The 15743-nt window shown below is 51.2% G+C and overlaps 1 protein-coding gene across 3 annotated transcripts in view; it reads right to left on the reverse strand.

Annotated features, from left to right (window-relative positions):
- Nucleotides 1-15743, reverse strand: part of Abr (ABR activator of RhoGEF and GTPase) — a 146904-nt gene that overhangs the window by 48214 nt on the left and 82947 nt on the right. For all 3 annotated transcript variants that reach the window (XM_059271234.1, XM_059271233.1, XM_059271235.1), the window contains 4 exons: nucleotides 10297-10404; nucleotides 6712-6772; nucleotides 2257-2309; nucleotides 1592-1732 (listed from right to left, as the gene is read on the reverse strand). In XM_059271234.1, coding sequence (XP_059127217.1) covers nucleotides 1592-1732; nucleotides 2257-2309; nucleotides 6712-6772; nucleotides 10297-10404 — 363 coding nt within the window. The remainder of the gene's footprint in view (nucleotides 1-1591; nucleotides 1733-2256; nucleotides 2310-6711; nucleotides 6773-10296; nucleotides 10405-15743) is intronic.

Raw genomic sequence — 15743 nt, forward strand, 5'->3', positions numbered from 1 at the left:
ACAGGACACCCCGACCTGCTCAGAGGGGAGAGAGCAGCGGGGGCCCGGCCTGCACTGCACTGGTTTTGGAGTCTTGACTCTGTCCTTTCTCAGCTGTGCTCCCCTCTAATCTCGGATTTACTGTCTGTACAGCGCAGAGGCCGGGATCTGCCTTGGGAAGCAGCATCGGCCGTGGGATATAGCACAGTGCGCGGACACAGGGTATGCCATTAACATAACTCAGTAACCACACCCTCTCCCACAGCTCTCAGCAGCTTGCCCTGGATCAAAACTCTCTGGAATGACTTGGTTTCTCCATCCTTGGCCATGAACACCTCCAACCTCACAGCCCTCCACCCCCCCCATGGAGAGTTTGATCTAGTTTTGGCTCATCTTGCCCAGCCAACCTACTCAGGCTCCTCTACACTACTTCTCAGTGGATTATTCAACTGTGGATGGAAGACCCTGGGCTTCCCTGAGGGGGAGGGACTGCAGCAATCCGAAGCATTTCGCTGTCTATGAGCCATGCAGTGTTTCCTCCCTGCCATCCTCGGAGCCGGCGGGCTTCTCCGGAGCGGTCACCATCTATCTAGTCCAGCCTTCCCTGTGTGCACTCTATACTGTGTGACCTACATACACTCCCGTCTGTGCGTGAGCATGCTGAAAGGGTATGATTAAGACAACCCGAAACCGAAGGTGCTCCGTGCCTTCTAGAGATTTTTTTTTTTCAGATACCGCCACAGTAAGACCATTTTCAGCAGTGCCATTTTCCGAGGTGGTGCAAACCAGGGCTGGGCTTGCATGCCCGCTCCATGCCCCATTAGTCATGCTCCAGACCCTGTCTCTCATTACTTCGCTTCCCAGCAGACATGAGAGGCTCATAAATGTAACAAAGGAGCATAAACCCAGTCAGCCTTCCCTCCTAAATGCTACTTAATTATCTCGATTAGACAGAAGGTACTGAATCTGGGCCGGACTGGTGACCCCTGAGGGTCACAGTCTCCCCAATTCTTCACACGGCGTTCTCCCTCTTCCATCAGGAAGCTTCCCACACCATCCCAGGAGAGCCGAAGTGCCACATCTAGGCGTTTCCAAGGACGTTTCAGCAGCCTGGGAGGCCTAAGCCATCTCCAGTACTAGTGCTTCCTGCTGCTGGGCCCGTTGCCTAGTGCTGGCCTACCTACTGTGTAGACGGAGCGTCTCCCAGGGCCTCCCTGAGATCATCACCCCAACCGGAGCAAGGAGATGTCAAGAATGAAGTACCCAGAGGCCCAGCGTCTGGTGGGGGCAATGTGTGGAGATTTACAGCCCAGTAAACATCTGACTCTGACATTTTTGTTTAAGGACGCTTGTACCAGTCTCAGAGATTGTCTAGGCTCAGTTTCCTTTTCTGTCTTACCAGGTTATTACTGGGACCAATGAGACAACAGTCTTAAAAGTTCTTAACTGGACCTGACATGGTATAGATATGGCCGAGGGTGCAGGCCTCCCTTTGGCTGTGGGTACACAGGACACTCAGTATGATGCCTAGCATCAAGGACAGCAGGGACAAGGGACCTGGCCCACTGTCTACTCAGTCTAGGTGTGGAGTTGTGCAGGGCCCAGAACTCACCTCCCCCTTGGGGGTTGTGACTGCAGTCCGGCGGGGATCAATGTCCTCGTTAATGCTAGACAGGAAATTCTGGGAGATTCGGAGGGCATCTTGGAGCAGCGGGTAGTCTGGGTGGTCCACAGGTGTGTGCTTCAACAGATCCTGGGAAAGGACGGGGCAGGGTAGTGAGTTGAGAGGGGACCAGCTCAAGTTCAGTGAGAAGACAGTGGGGGTCACGCAATCCCCCAAAGGACTCTGAGGGGGTACTCTAGGACCCACACTCTAGTCCAGCTCTGCCTGTGTCAGAGCAGCAGTGGTGACTTCTGCGGCGGTCAGGACTCTTTTCCCTAGGGGCAGCAGCTGGGTCGAGCCTCAGCTCACCAAGCAGCTGGGGTACACGCTTCTGCCCACTGCACAGCTGCTCCCAGGACCCTGGAGACCACAAGGCAGGGATGAAGCAGCAGCAAGTGTCTGCCTCCTAGGGAGCATTTGGCCAAATATCAAGCTTACTAGCCAAGCTATATATAGGACCTGGCCCCGTTGGCATGGTTACCATAGGCTAGGCAGGCACAATCAGGGCTCAGGGACCCTCTGCCTTGCTCCCCAAATGGAGTCTCAGTGACTCCCAGTACTTCCACATAAAATTCCTAACCCGCCCCCTGGCCACTCTGGGGCCCCACACTCACGTGTAGGACCAGGGTGCTCCGAGTGACCCGGTCAATAGGCTTGTAGAGCAGAGCTGTAAGGAAGGTGGACAAAGGAAACAGGAAATGAAGTCCCAACTCTGGATCACAGAGGTGAGCTGTTGACCTTTAATCTGTCTTGTTTCTCCGAATGAATATTCACTCGGAAGCCACGTGGGTTCTGTGGCAACCCATACCTCTGTTTTTACTCCATGGACAGGCTAAATAAAAGGAACAGGGGACACACACAGCTCTGTCCACTCTGGCTCCCCCTCCACCTCAACCAGGCTCTCACAGCTGAAGCGCCCCTGGACCCCATTTACAACCACACAGATATACCCAAGGTAGACCCTGCAAGAGTTCAACACACTATAGTGCCCTTGGGACTCCAGGATGGCGGGAGGCACCTGCCACTTTTCCAGAAAGGATACCTCCCTCATGCCAATCATTCTCATGCTCTTCCAGTCTACGACAGACACACCCAGGTGAGAACCTCACTCTGCATTCATCCTCACATATTTGGCCTCAGCTCTATGAAAAAAGACTCTTCTTCATGCCCTCGACCCCATCGACATCATCAGCTGAGGGGCCAAAAGGCAAGCCAGAGCCAGATCACCACCAAAATGCTCCATCCTCCAGCCGGATCACCACCAAAATGCTCCAGCCTCCAGCCGGATCACCACCAAAATGCTCCATCCTCAAGCCGAATCACCACCAGAAGGCTCCATCCTCAAGCCGGATCACCACCAAAATGCTCCATTCTCAAGCCAGTGGCAGATTGAGGGGCAAAGACTTCTTGAAGGAATTTGGGTAGAGTCTTGCTATAGAAGCCCCCAAGAAGCTGCAAATCCAAGGTCAGCCAGGTCCCATGTGCCACGCTCCTCTGTGACCCAGACAATGAATAATGATCACTGAGATTCATTAGGGATAGTAGAGGCCGCAACCAGCAGCCCAACACTTCCTGTGTACTGGTCTTCCCAGCCTGGTGGTTCAGTGCTGGCCCTACACCTGGGTCTTCAAGTCCTGGGACCAGGTCCTTTGGCATGCTGCCACAGGTGCTCTAAGCAAAATGTTGGCTGAGGAAAGAGAACCCTAAGTGAATGTCCCATAGAACCTGGCCAGATCCTAGACACTTCACACTTGGACCTCCCCCAAACCAGAGTCCCAAAGCCCTAGATGCCTTGTGAACTGCTAAGCAAACACTTGAGGGGACACCCTGCAGATCTGAGGACGTGTTCTTGAGGTGTGCTAAGCACCCTAGCCTAGCCCTTGCTTGGCTGCCCATGAGGATCACATGCCAGCTCTTAAAAGAAACAGATGTCCCCTCTACACTCCATCGACTAAATGAAGATCTCCAAAGGATAAAAAAGCTATTCTGCTGACATGGACATGTATTAGCAGCCAGAAAACGCTGTTTTATGCAAACACAACACCTGTAACTTTTTTGTAGCTCTTTCTTAACAGGCCAATTCTAGCTACCCCCTGACGGCCCACAGGGGATGGAATAGGCAGATTCATGGGTTTGGGGTGTACCGGGACAGTGAGGGAAAAGCTTGGTCATGCGCATGGGTCTCATTTCCGAGGCTGTCTAAGGCACCCCACCCACCTGTGGCTCAAGCATCTGCACCACAGTGGGAAGAGTCAGACTAGAACCACTGAGACCTGATGGCAGGCACAAGGTCAACAGACAGGCTGGGTGGGCCCAGAGTCCCATCCCCCAGGAAAGCTGACACTGCACCATCATCCTCTGCAGCCCTCTCCGGGTCCCAGGAGGGAGAGGTTTCTGACTAAGCTCAGAGTCTGCAGAAATGGTGGGTCAGGTTTCAGGGGGGGTTATTAATACGCCTGAAGTCACCTCAAGAGTCCATCTGACAGGGCCATGGAATGAATTCCGCAGTTCTGGCACTGGCCAAGGGGGATCAGATGGGTGGGAGGGGATCGATCAAGGAAGGTTGCCCCCAGTGCCTTTGCTTGCCCTGGCTTCTGAATGACCCCCCCTTGCTCCACTGGCCCCGCCCCTTCCTTGTTCCTGGGCTCTGCAGGGCAGCCAATTTTCTTCTCCTGCATCACACTTTCCCCTCTCTTCTGGGATAGGTGCCTTCCAACAAGTTGTCTTGCTTGTCTCTCTCCCTCCTCCAGGAAGCCTTCCCTGACCACACCTTTATAAACACCAATATGAACAAGCTGGTCTCTTGCCAGGTTTCACGGAACTGCCTTGTGGGCACTGTTTCCTGTCATTATAAAGTGACACAATTTTCACTAGCCCACTTTCACGGTGCACACTCAGGCACACGTTACTTGCCTATCATCACAAAGCCTTGAGAGGTGGTTAGGCTTTGAATTTTGGTTCACCCATGTGCTTACAACTGGACTATCTTCTTCCTCAAGAGAGAGTGGGGTGGTGGAACTCCACATGTAAGTGTTCTCCATCTACCTAGGTGAGTTCTCGCTGTAGAGGCAGCTCCCATCCTACTTCCCACTTTGAAGCAGACTTCAAAGATTATGGTATCACGAGGACCAAAGAGATCCCTGGACTCCAGGTCTCGGGACTGCTTCAGTAAGACCGAGCTACCTTCTCAGGAGGGAAGAGGGAGCAGAGAGCTGACCCTTCTCCCTTGTTAGAAAACCAGCAGACACTTAACCAGCCCCTCAGCCAGGCCCAGCATTTCCTCCCTGACCCGACAACAGCGCTTCAAGACCCGCTCTTCACCGGGCCCCAGCCTGTTGGAATCAGCTGAAGGGCAGCACAAAGGCTGCTCCCACCATGAGCACGGGACACACAGCAACCTGAGGAACACAAGGGGGCGGTGGTCCAGAGCAGCTAGCTCCCTGACATACAGGCCTTTAGGAAAGAGCTGGCAACCTCAGCCAGCATCTTTCCTCCAGCAGACTGCCACCCCCCCCCCTCAGATCAGCCTGAAATGGGAGCCCTAGGTTACCACGGAGATAGGCACGCAGAGTGACTGAGAAGGGTGCAGACAAAACGCCTGGTGGGAGGGGAGAGGAAGGTCCTTCACCAGCTACCTGCCTCCCTGACACACATGGACCCACAGCAGGGAGCCTGGAGGGCAGCATGTGCCCCTCTCACCCTGCCAGAGGCAGCTTAGGTCACCCGCCTGGTCTGGACTCCCTGCCTGCACCTGCTTCGGCATCCTTATGAGCAGGAGCCTGGCTAACAGCATGTGCCCGTCCCAGGACACCTCCTCACCCCAACTGAAGGAACTGAAGGCACAGAGGCTGTTCCAAGTCCCTTCCACTGAAGTGGGCGTGTGACCTTCACAAAGCAGCAGCCGGCCACACCCCCCTCGCAAGCGGACCTTCTGCACTGAGTGTTGGGACCTGGGCTCCGGGTCTTTTAAGGGATGTTAATACTGCTGGGGGTGGGGGGGGGGGAACAACCAGCTAGCTACCCCCTGTTCTCCCAGAGCCGTCCAGAGAGGAGACAGCGTGTGCACTGAGCACACAATACATCGGCTGCTCAGCATCCTCTCTGCTCACGAAACAAAGAAACTCCCAACTTCTCTCTCCCGCTCAGGCTGGCGCCTCGTGCCTTGAGGTGCAGCTGTCCAGACTGTCCCTCTGCTGCTCCCAGCTGTCCTTTGCCCCACCTCAGGCCTTTAGGTACAGCCTGTCACCTTCCTTAGCCTCTTCAGGAAGTTGCTCAATGCCTCTCATGCACGCACATGCTCAAACACCAGTTTCACACACAGCCTCAGGAGTACCTGGACCCTTCTAAGCCTGGACCCTCCATTTCCAAGATACTCTGCCCCTCTGCTGTGCAGCCTCTGGATTTCAACTCCAGGCTGACCACAAAAGCAAACCCAAGTGGGTTCAGCCACATGGCCGTCCTCCCTTCCTTGCAGCCCCTAAATCCTGCTGACCAGACTGAAGTCTATTCTCGCCGGCGGCCCCCAGATGGCTTAAGGCATGGCACTTCCCACGGAGGGGCGCCTGGGTTACCATAGGTGCAGTTACAGCAGAAGCGAATAATGAAGAGGATTTCCATGGCAGCCTCTCTCCCCGCAGCGGGGACCTGCAGCCATTGCTCCAGGCTCCTGGCTCTCCTCCGCACTCCAGCCACACTCCAGCACTCGGCCACCTTGCTGGCTGCTGCTGCACAGCCTCCAGAATCAAGCAGCCGCTTCCTTCCTTCCGAGTGCTCATCCAACAAGGGGGAGGGCAGGAGCGTGGAGAGGCAGGAGGAGGAAGGGAGGGGAGGAGGGAGGAGGGACCAAATGCCTGCTGGCATCCTAAGGAGGAGCACGTTTGTAGCTGGCCTGCTGCCTAGGGAGGAGAGGCAGGCAGGCGGGCAGGCACAAACAGACAGACACACACAGACACACAGACACACACACACACACACACACACACACACACACAGGCCACCACGTTCACACAGCCCATAGTTCACTAAAACAAAGGAAGACAACTGTAATCCAGTCCACTCCCCCAAAGTACCTTCCATGGTGACTGACGTATGGCTGTCCTTAGAGTCCTTGGGACCTTTCACTTTGAGTTCCTGTGAGAAGGAGGAGAAAAATCACTACCAGGTCTGTCCCCCAGCCTCCCTCTCTTATTGGAGAGAAGGGGGGCTTTGAAATTCAGGGCATACGTAATGAAGAGACAGGAAGACAGACTCTGGGAGCCAGAGTTAAGACTGATTACTAGAAAGTTCTGCGGCAAAACGAACTCCTAAGACCTGCCCCCCACCCCCACCCCCCGATGCCCTCTAAAGGATGAGTGTGGCCAAGAGCAGGGACCCTCTCCACTGCCAACCGCTCCTCAGGGATGTACATACATTAGCCCTGGGAAGACAGAGCTGAAGTCAATAAGCATTAGGTATGCCGGCTGACCTTTGGGAATGACAGAGGGGATCTGCACACCTGGGAATATGCAGGGAGGAGATGGGCTTGGAGTCCACAGGGCGGGCGAAGCTGAACCCTCCCCACATAAGGACTAACCCAGCCCCAGCCCTGTCGACATTCCCCACTACCTCTCCTGGGACCTATGACAAGTGATCCAGGAATACATTCGGGGAACAGACTTTGGGCACCAGAGATCTTCAGATCTAAACCTCTTCCATCTGCTTTAGACGAAGAGACACCCCAGCCTTTGCCAACAGGACAGTGCAGCCTGAAACTGGAGCTGAAATGCAACTCTCACTAGGCAAGATGAGCCGCAGTCTACAAGAGGCATGTCCTCCTGGGAGGCAAGGGGGCAAGGTGAGGCCAAGGTCATGTGCCCATGTGATGCTGCCTGCTCTGCTTGGAGGGAGGCAAGGCCCACACAGTAGGAGCTCATTTCCTACACCATCTCCAGCTGTTTCTAGACAGAGAAAACCCCCAGGAAATGAGCCTGGCATGGGGTGGGGTGGGGTGGGGGAGGCGGGTGGTTAACTCAGCTTCTCTAGACTGAGTCTGTCTCTCACTGGTGCCTGGATTCCCTGCTTTAAGGGATTGTGGTCCACACCCCCTCCAGTGCAGCCTAGAGGTATGAAATCACTGCTGCTGCAGAGAAGGACCTAATTGCAGTAATTAAGTGGCAGCGCCAGCAGGAAGCATCAGCGTCATCTCTACTGAGTGAGTCAAGATGAGCAGCCACCTGGCAGAGGGCCATGGGCCTGGCTCTGTCCTCTGGAATAGGCTTTGGGGACTGGGGGGGCGGGGAGTACTTAATGCATGGATGCGAGGGGGTACTTCTGCATGGATGCACAGAGAACAAGCAGTCAGCCAGGCTAAGAGGGGACTTCACAGTCTCTGGACACTCTCTAGACCATGATGACCTCTGGGTACCCAGGGACACAGCAGCCACTGTGAACACACACCAGGGAGTCCAGTTCATTCCCAGAGAAGGTGGGATGCTGAAAGGAAGCATCATGTCTCCAGCCAAGAGGGATTTCCCCACCCTTGTCCTAGGAGGACACTAGGGACAAGAAGTTTCTTCTTGGGAGAAGAAACTGAGCACAAGCCTCCTCTCTGCGGCTTCCTATTCTTCTAGAAACTGAACAGAACATGTGTTTCTAGAGGTGAAGCATAAGATCCATGTGATTATACACCCAAACCTACAATTTCACATCTGCTTTTTCTAATAATCAAACTGCCATTTTTTTCTTTTTTAAAATTTATCTTATTTATTTAGGCTGTCTACCTCTCCCTCCCCTCATCACCATCTCGCTTGCTTTTATTTTTTTATTTTATATGCATTGATGTAAAGGCGTCAGATCCCCTGGAAACGGAGTTACAGACAGCTGTGAGCTGCCATGTGGGTGCTGGGAATTGAACCCGGGTCCTCTGGAAAAGCAGCCAGTGCTCTTAGCTGCTGAGCCATCTCTCCAGCCCCTCCATCTCTCCCTTTCTTAAGACAGGGTCTCACTATCTATGTAGCCCTGGCTGGCCTGGAAGTGGCTATATAGACCAGGCTGGCCTTGAACTCACAGAGATCCACTTGCCTCTGCCTCCTGAGTCCTGGGATTACAGGTGTGTGTCATCACACCTGGCATCACATTTTCATTTCCACCTGTCCAACTGCTGCGTGGTCTCTAGACTGATTCCAAGTTAGGTATAATGTGGAATCCCAGCAGTTTCAGGGAATTATGTGTCTCCCTTGCTCTTCTAGCACCAAAGCTGGGGAAAGGGGAACTTCAAGGCAGGAAACTTTCAAAACTATAGAAGGACCCCCACCCCCCAGATCCCTCTGAAACAGAGGCTCAGGGAAGTACCCTGAGCTCCAATGGGTACTTCCTCCAAGGCTAGTGCTTAGGAGTGTCACAGGGGTCTTTCTGGATAATGAGCTGAACAGAGCTGAAGGATCCCAGAGAATCAGCCTCTCCTTGCCACTTTCTGGATAGAAATGCCAAAGCCAAGTGGGGCACAGAGGTCCACATCTATAACCCTAGCACCCAGGAGGAATGCTGCAAGTCTGAGGCCAGCCTGGGTTAAGTGAGTTTCAGGCCCATCGAGAATACGTGGTAAGACCTTGTCTCAAAAACCAAACAACAATAATAACAACCAAAGAGTGCCAATGGCAAGTAAATTCCTACCTCTACCATACATAGGTGTAGGAGGAGCAGGCTTGGCTGTAGAGCAGCGGCAGGCATGTTCCTAGCCAAAGGGATCTAAGGGCTTCTTCTGTCCTTAACTGACTCTGGGTGATTCCATGAGACTGAGTCTTAGAGCTGCAAGTACTTTTCAAAACTACTTACTTAGTCCAGAGTTCCCCAAACCTCCCTTCCTGAGGGTAAGTCAGGAGCCCATCAGAATGTAAACTCCTGCCTCTGATCCACCCCCCACCCCCACCCCAGTAAGAAGATCTGGCCATCAGGAGGCTGAGGCAGGAAGATTGTGGCCTGAACTGCACAGAGTGAGAGAGAGAGAGAGAGAGAGAGAGAGAGAGAGAGAGAGAGAGAGAGAGAGAGGAGATGCCCGAGAGAGAAGAAAAGATAAAAGGCGTGAGCTTTCCAAGTAACGAGGAGCCTGGGCACCTGCACTTTAAACAATGCCTCTGGTGATTCCGTTCTTAAAATGATGTGTGTGGGTATGTACACAGGAATGCAGGTACCCGAGAAGGGCAGAGGCATGGAATCTGCAGCTGGAATTACAAGTGGTCACCCAACTTGGGTGCTAGAAACCAAACTCAGATCTTCTAAAGAACAGCAGGAGCTTTTAACTGCTGGCCGGACCATCATCTTTCCAAGCCAACCCCCATCGGGAAAGTTTTGAGATGAGCTAGACAGGTCCAAAAGGCTCATTCCACAGAAGAAACAAAGGCCAAGGTGGAGAAGTCACTTGGGAATGTCACGGGGAATATTGCCCCTCCTTTATTTATTTATTTATTTATTTGCCTCCTCTGTTCTACTTTCTAATCTGAAAAAACAAATCAAACCAATCGATATTCTTGTATTAAGAGGAAAAATGTCAGTTGCAAGAAAGCAAATGTCAGGCTGAGCATTATTGTGGCGAAGAGCTTCCCTGGGGCAAGCCAGGGAGGAATCCATAGACTTGGAGCCCAGGGTGGATGGGGATGGTTGTAGGGAGAGCTGCCTACCTCAGAGATCTTCTGGAACTGGTTGTTGGACTGGCTGCACTTCTCGGCTGTCTCCAGAGCGACTTTATAGTTATCCACAAAGGCTTTGTACACGCCAAGCTGGCTGGCCTGCAGGGAGGAGACGGGATGTGGGGAGTGGAGGGTGACAGCGGGATGGAGAGAGGGTTAGTGAATGGATGAACGCTGAACCTGAGCTCCTGGAGCCCCCTTAGCACTCAGAACCTCTAACTCAGCTCCAAAAAGGCTCGCTGGAAACCAGGGGAAAGGCAGAGACGAACATACTACAGTATCCCTTTGAACTTGACAGTTTCCATGGAAACCGGCTCAGCCAATAGGTTAGCAAGGGGGTACTGGGAGTGGGGAGGGCAGGGCAGGGCTTTTGTTGGCATGCCAGAAATTTAATGTATCATAACACTTGGTTTTCTGTAGTGTTGTTTTTTGTTGCTATTGGTTTGTTTGTTTGTTTTCCCTTAGTACCATCAAGGTCTCCCAGGCTTGAAGCCTTTAATGCCTTACACTTCTTTCACATCTTGGAATTAAACAGAGCAGGGGAGACAAAGCAGCCGGTGGGCATGTGTAGCTCGCTCAGCCTCCTTCTCCATGCTGAGTCCCTTAGGTCCTGTCCCCACCCCTTCAGCTTCCGGGGAGCCAGAACCCCTGCCTCACTACACACCTGCATGCCCACCTGGACCCTAACACACTTGTCCTGACTGGCGAAGCCTGACCTGTCATTATGAGGCAAGGATGGGTCCGTCACCCTTTCTTCAAAAAGGAAAAGTGAGGCTTGGCTAATTTAATTGCTCAAATATTTATGGCTGCTCAAATATTTTTCTGGGCTGTGTACAAGTATTCCCTCTCGAGAGAACAAAGAGCAGGCAGGCAAATTAAAGCTACAATTCCATGCCATGTCCATTTGAAGGGTCAAAATTGAGAGTCTGACGGCATTAAGCTTTGGTTCGAGCCCTCAGACTATAGTATGTCACTACAACTAATTTGTCAGTGACTAATCAAACTGACCAGAGGCACAGCTTCAGCCTACGGCTTAGCAAATCTACCACTAACACAAATCACAACACTATGTTGTCTAATACAGTGGCTGTGAGTAACATGAATACTGAACATGTACAATGTGGCCAATGCAAATTGACATATGTTACATGTAAAAACTCCACATTGGTGGCCAGGTGTGGTAACACATCTTTACTCCTAGCATTCAGGAGGCAGAGGCAGATGGGTCTCAAGGCCAACATGGACTAACTACATAGGCACTTTCAGGACAGCCAAGAATACACAGTGAGACCCTATCTCAACAAAAATAAATAAAACAGTAACAAATCCACACTGGATTTCAAGGACTTGGTATATAAAAGAGGATATAAGTTATCCCCTACGTATACATATCTTTATTCATTTGTTTTTTTGAAACAGTGTCTCATGTATTCCAGGCTGGCCTAGGACTTGTTATGTAGTTGAGAATGACCTTGAACTCTTCATCCAATTGCCTCCACCTTCTGAGTCCTGAGATTACAGGCACGTGCCACCATGCCTAGCCCTGCTCCCAATTATTTTTTTAATTCATTTTCTTTTGTATGTGTGGATGTTAACCTGCATCTCTGTCTGTGCACCACATTATAGGCAGTTGTAAGCCACACTATGTGGGTACTGGAAACCAATTCTGGATCGTCTGAAAGAGCAGAAGCGATCTTCACTGCCCAGCCATCACTCCAACCCTTTTACAGTTTTTATTATCTGTATGTGCACGATGGAAGTGTGTTGAGTACAAGTGCTCATGTGCCACAGCATTCAGGCCAGAAGACAACTTTCAGGGACTGGAGAGATAGCTCAGCAGTTGCGAGCACTGGCTGCAATTCCAAAGGACCCAGGTTCAATTCCTAGCACCCACACAGCAGCTCACAACTGGCTGTGACTCTGGTCCCAAGTGATCCAAAGCCCTCTTCTAGCCTCAGAGGGCACCTATGTGGTGCACAAACATACAGTTAGGCAAATGCTTATATGCATAAAACAGTCAGGAGTCAGTTACATCTTTCTATTATTGTGGAATCCAGGGATCGAACTCAGGTCATCTCACCAGCTCTGTGTGTCTCCTTCTTCCTTTTCTCTCTGCTCTTACTGCACCGCCCAGCCAGCCCCAAACGCCTGAGTTCAAGTGATCTTTCTGCCTCAGTCTCCCTGGCAGCTGGGAGATCAAGCAGGCGCTACCACATCCACCTTGTATTTTTTTTTTTTTTCTGTCTTCCTGGATCAAACCCAGAGCTTTGGGTATGGGAAGCAACCACCTTACCATGGAGCTACTTCCAGTCTTTATTTTTACTTTTAAAAACTGTGCTTCCTAGGACTGGGAACACAGCGAAGTGTTAAGAGTTTCCCTGTATGTGTGAGGCCCTGGGTTCAAACCCCACTACTGTTTGTTTTTTTTTTTTTTTAAGTGGCTACTAGGACATTTCAATGTATATATGCGAGACCAGCAAGCCAGCAGAGTGGGCAAAATAGCTTATTGCATTTAGTTCAGTTCCTAAACCCTTGGTCAGTGAGAATCAACTCCTGAAAGTTGCCCCCTCTGACCTCCACACATGCACCATCGCTGCCTCCACATCTATACTCACTCTCTCACACACAATTATAATTAATAAAATAATGAAAAATTATATGCGGCTCACAACCTGTTTCCATTGGCTAATACTGCTCTTAAAAAACCTAGACATGATCGTGCCCAAGGAGACCTGAGCAAGGATACTCACAGCCTCCTTCCTTCTTCCCTATGGTCAGAGAGCTGAACAAATGCTCCCAAACACAGAAACTCTGCTAGACACAGTCCAAATGAGTGAACACTGATGCGTGTCAAAGGCAAGTAGTGGCTGAATTGCAAAATGCTTACACACACGTGCTTGCACATTTTAAAAGTGCATACAGTATCACAAGAATATGAAGTATCAAAAATACAAACTGCAGTCTCTACAACTCCACATCCAATTCCCAGCAAGCTGCTTCAAGAGGAAAAGGGAAAGGAGGAGCAGACTTCACCTTTGTTTAGAATTCTTCATATGTTTTTAATTTTGTTTACTGTTTATCAGACAGGGTCTCGTGGAGCTCAGGCTAGTCTCAAATTCCTTATGTAGCCAGGGATGGCCTTGAACTCCTGATCTTTCTGTTTCCACCTTCCAAGCGCTGGAATTACAGATGTGCTTTTTACTTTCCATTTGGAGAAAAGGTCTCACTCACTAAGTGGCCCAGTCTGGCCTTGAACTTGTAATTCTCCTGCCTCAGCCTCCTGGCTAAAACTTAATTTTTATTAGAAAGTTTTACTAGGGGAGGGACCAACAAGATGACTCATCGAGTAAAGGCTCTTGCCACATAGCCTGGTGACCGGAATTTGATCCCCAGAATCCATGTAATGGTGGAAGGAGAAAACAGACTGTATACACCCTTCCCCGATTGCCCTTACACATTATGCAGTCACACAGATAATAATAATAATAATAATAATAATAATAATAATAATAATAATAATGTTTTATGAAGGGAGGGAGGAGGAAGAAGAGGATAAAATAACAGAAAAAAGTAAACATTTCTCTGCTGATCCTAACATCTGTTACTCTGAGAGCTGCAGGCACAGTTGTCTACTCTATTATCCTCAAGATTTTCTGGTTTAAGTTTTTTTCTCAATGAAGCAGCAAAAGGACACAGCTGCTGCAGGCGCCCTCGGGAGCTTCTACTTCCAGCCAAGGTGCCGGGAATGTGTGCTGCTCCTGTGCCCCACTCAAGATCACTCTGTTCCTTCAGGACCCAAAGGCTGGGCAGGGGCAGGGTGCAGTGTGTCTGTCAGGAAAGTCTAGCACCACCCAGGGAGGAGAGGCCCCTCCTGGAAGCTGCAGAGGCTGCCCTTGGGATGGGTAAGCCAGAGAGGAGTTTGAACTGGGATGCTGGAGAGGACAAAGGCCCAAGGAAAGCTCCCGGCAGAGGGCTCAAGTGCGCTTTTCTCCAGGTGCTCCAAGCCGCAGAAGACGTCCCAGACAGACACTTCCGAAGTCAGCACGATCTTCCAGGAAGGGTTCCTGTACCCTCTCTTCTCATGATTTCTTTTTCTTTTTTTTTTTTTTGTTTTGTTTGAGTGTCTCCCGTATCCCAGCCTGGTCTCAAACTCACTATGCAGCCAAGGTGCCTGTTGCCTCCAGAGTGCAAGGGTTACAGGTGTGGCTCACCACACCCAGTTTTATTTAGAGAAAGGGACTGAACTCAGGCCTTCCTGCAAGCTAGGCAAACACTCAAGAGACCGAGCTACACCCTGGTCTCCTGTATTACCACGAGAAAAACAAAGCACGGGGATGTGTGTTGCTACCCTCTTGTGACCCAGAAGCCACCTGTGTGCAGGGGTCATGGGCCATGCCAGGTTCTTTCATCTCCATAGTTATCTGAGGCTGGAAGGCCAGAGGCCCGGCCTGCCAGGGTCATTAACTGGGAAGTGCAGGTTGCCTGGAAACAGGAGTTTGGCACTGGAGTGATCTCATAAAACAAACAGCAGAGATGCTAATTCCCTCCTCTTGGTAATGGATAATCAAATACCCAGAGACTTCATCTGAAATAAACTGTCTCCAGATGCCTAGCTTGCCCTGGCTCCACCCAGGCCTCGCCAAGCAGGCAGCCTCAGGGTGGCAGGCATCAGTTCACGATGCTGGGGGTTCGGGACAGTGGGAAGCAAATTCATAACCAGACCAGTGGAGCTAAGACCTAGCGGACGATGGGGGGGAATAATACAGACAAATTGGTAAAGCTATGCGTGGTAGCTCACACCTGCTGTCCCAGCACTTGGGAGATTGAGGCAGAAGGATAGTTGCAAGTTCAAGGTCACCCTGGGTTACAGAGACCCTGCACCAAAAAGCAACAGAAACGTCAAACCGGAGAGCTCTGCCTCTCCGCTCTGGCTACCTGTCCTCCCTCCCATCAGCGTTGGTTGTTTGCTGTGAAGGTTGAGCAGCAGCTGCCCCATGCCAGTCATCTCAGACTTCTGTGAACAGGGAAAGATGACTAGGTATTCACCATGCCTGCACCAGGGGAAGCAGCCGGTCCCCTACAACCAGAAGTATGGCATTCTGGGAAATGACACCTTCCGAGTACCTCTTCCTAAAACAGTAGTAATGACAACAGTTGTTAACTCACTCCTGCCAATAATCCAACTGACTATTAGTACCCCTCTTTATAGAGGAGGACGCTGAGAATAGGAGGCAGGGTAAGCTGTCCCAGGATCATCTGCGGCAGAGCTGGGATTCAAGCCCAGCTGTGACCTGGCTCTGGCTGTGCTTGTCCCCACAACACTTGTGGTCTTAAAAACATGGCTGTCAGGACACAGGTATCTCCGACACTCAAGTTCTCCCCAGCCTCAATCAAGGTCACAGTGCATCTATCCATCCATTCACTCATCATCCATCACT

This window comes from Peromyscus eremicus, chromosome 8a, assembly GCF_949786415.1.
Source record: "Peromyscus eremicus chromosome 8a, PerEre_H2_v1, whole genome shotgun sequence".
Taxonomy (NCBI): Eukaryota; Metazoa; Chordata; class Mammalia; order Rodentia; family Cricetidae; genus Peromyscus; species Peromyscus eremicus.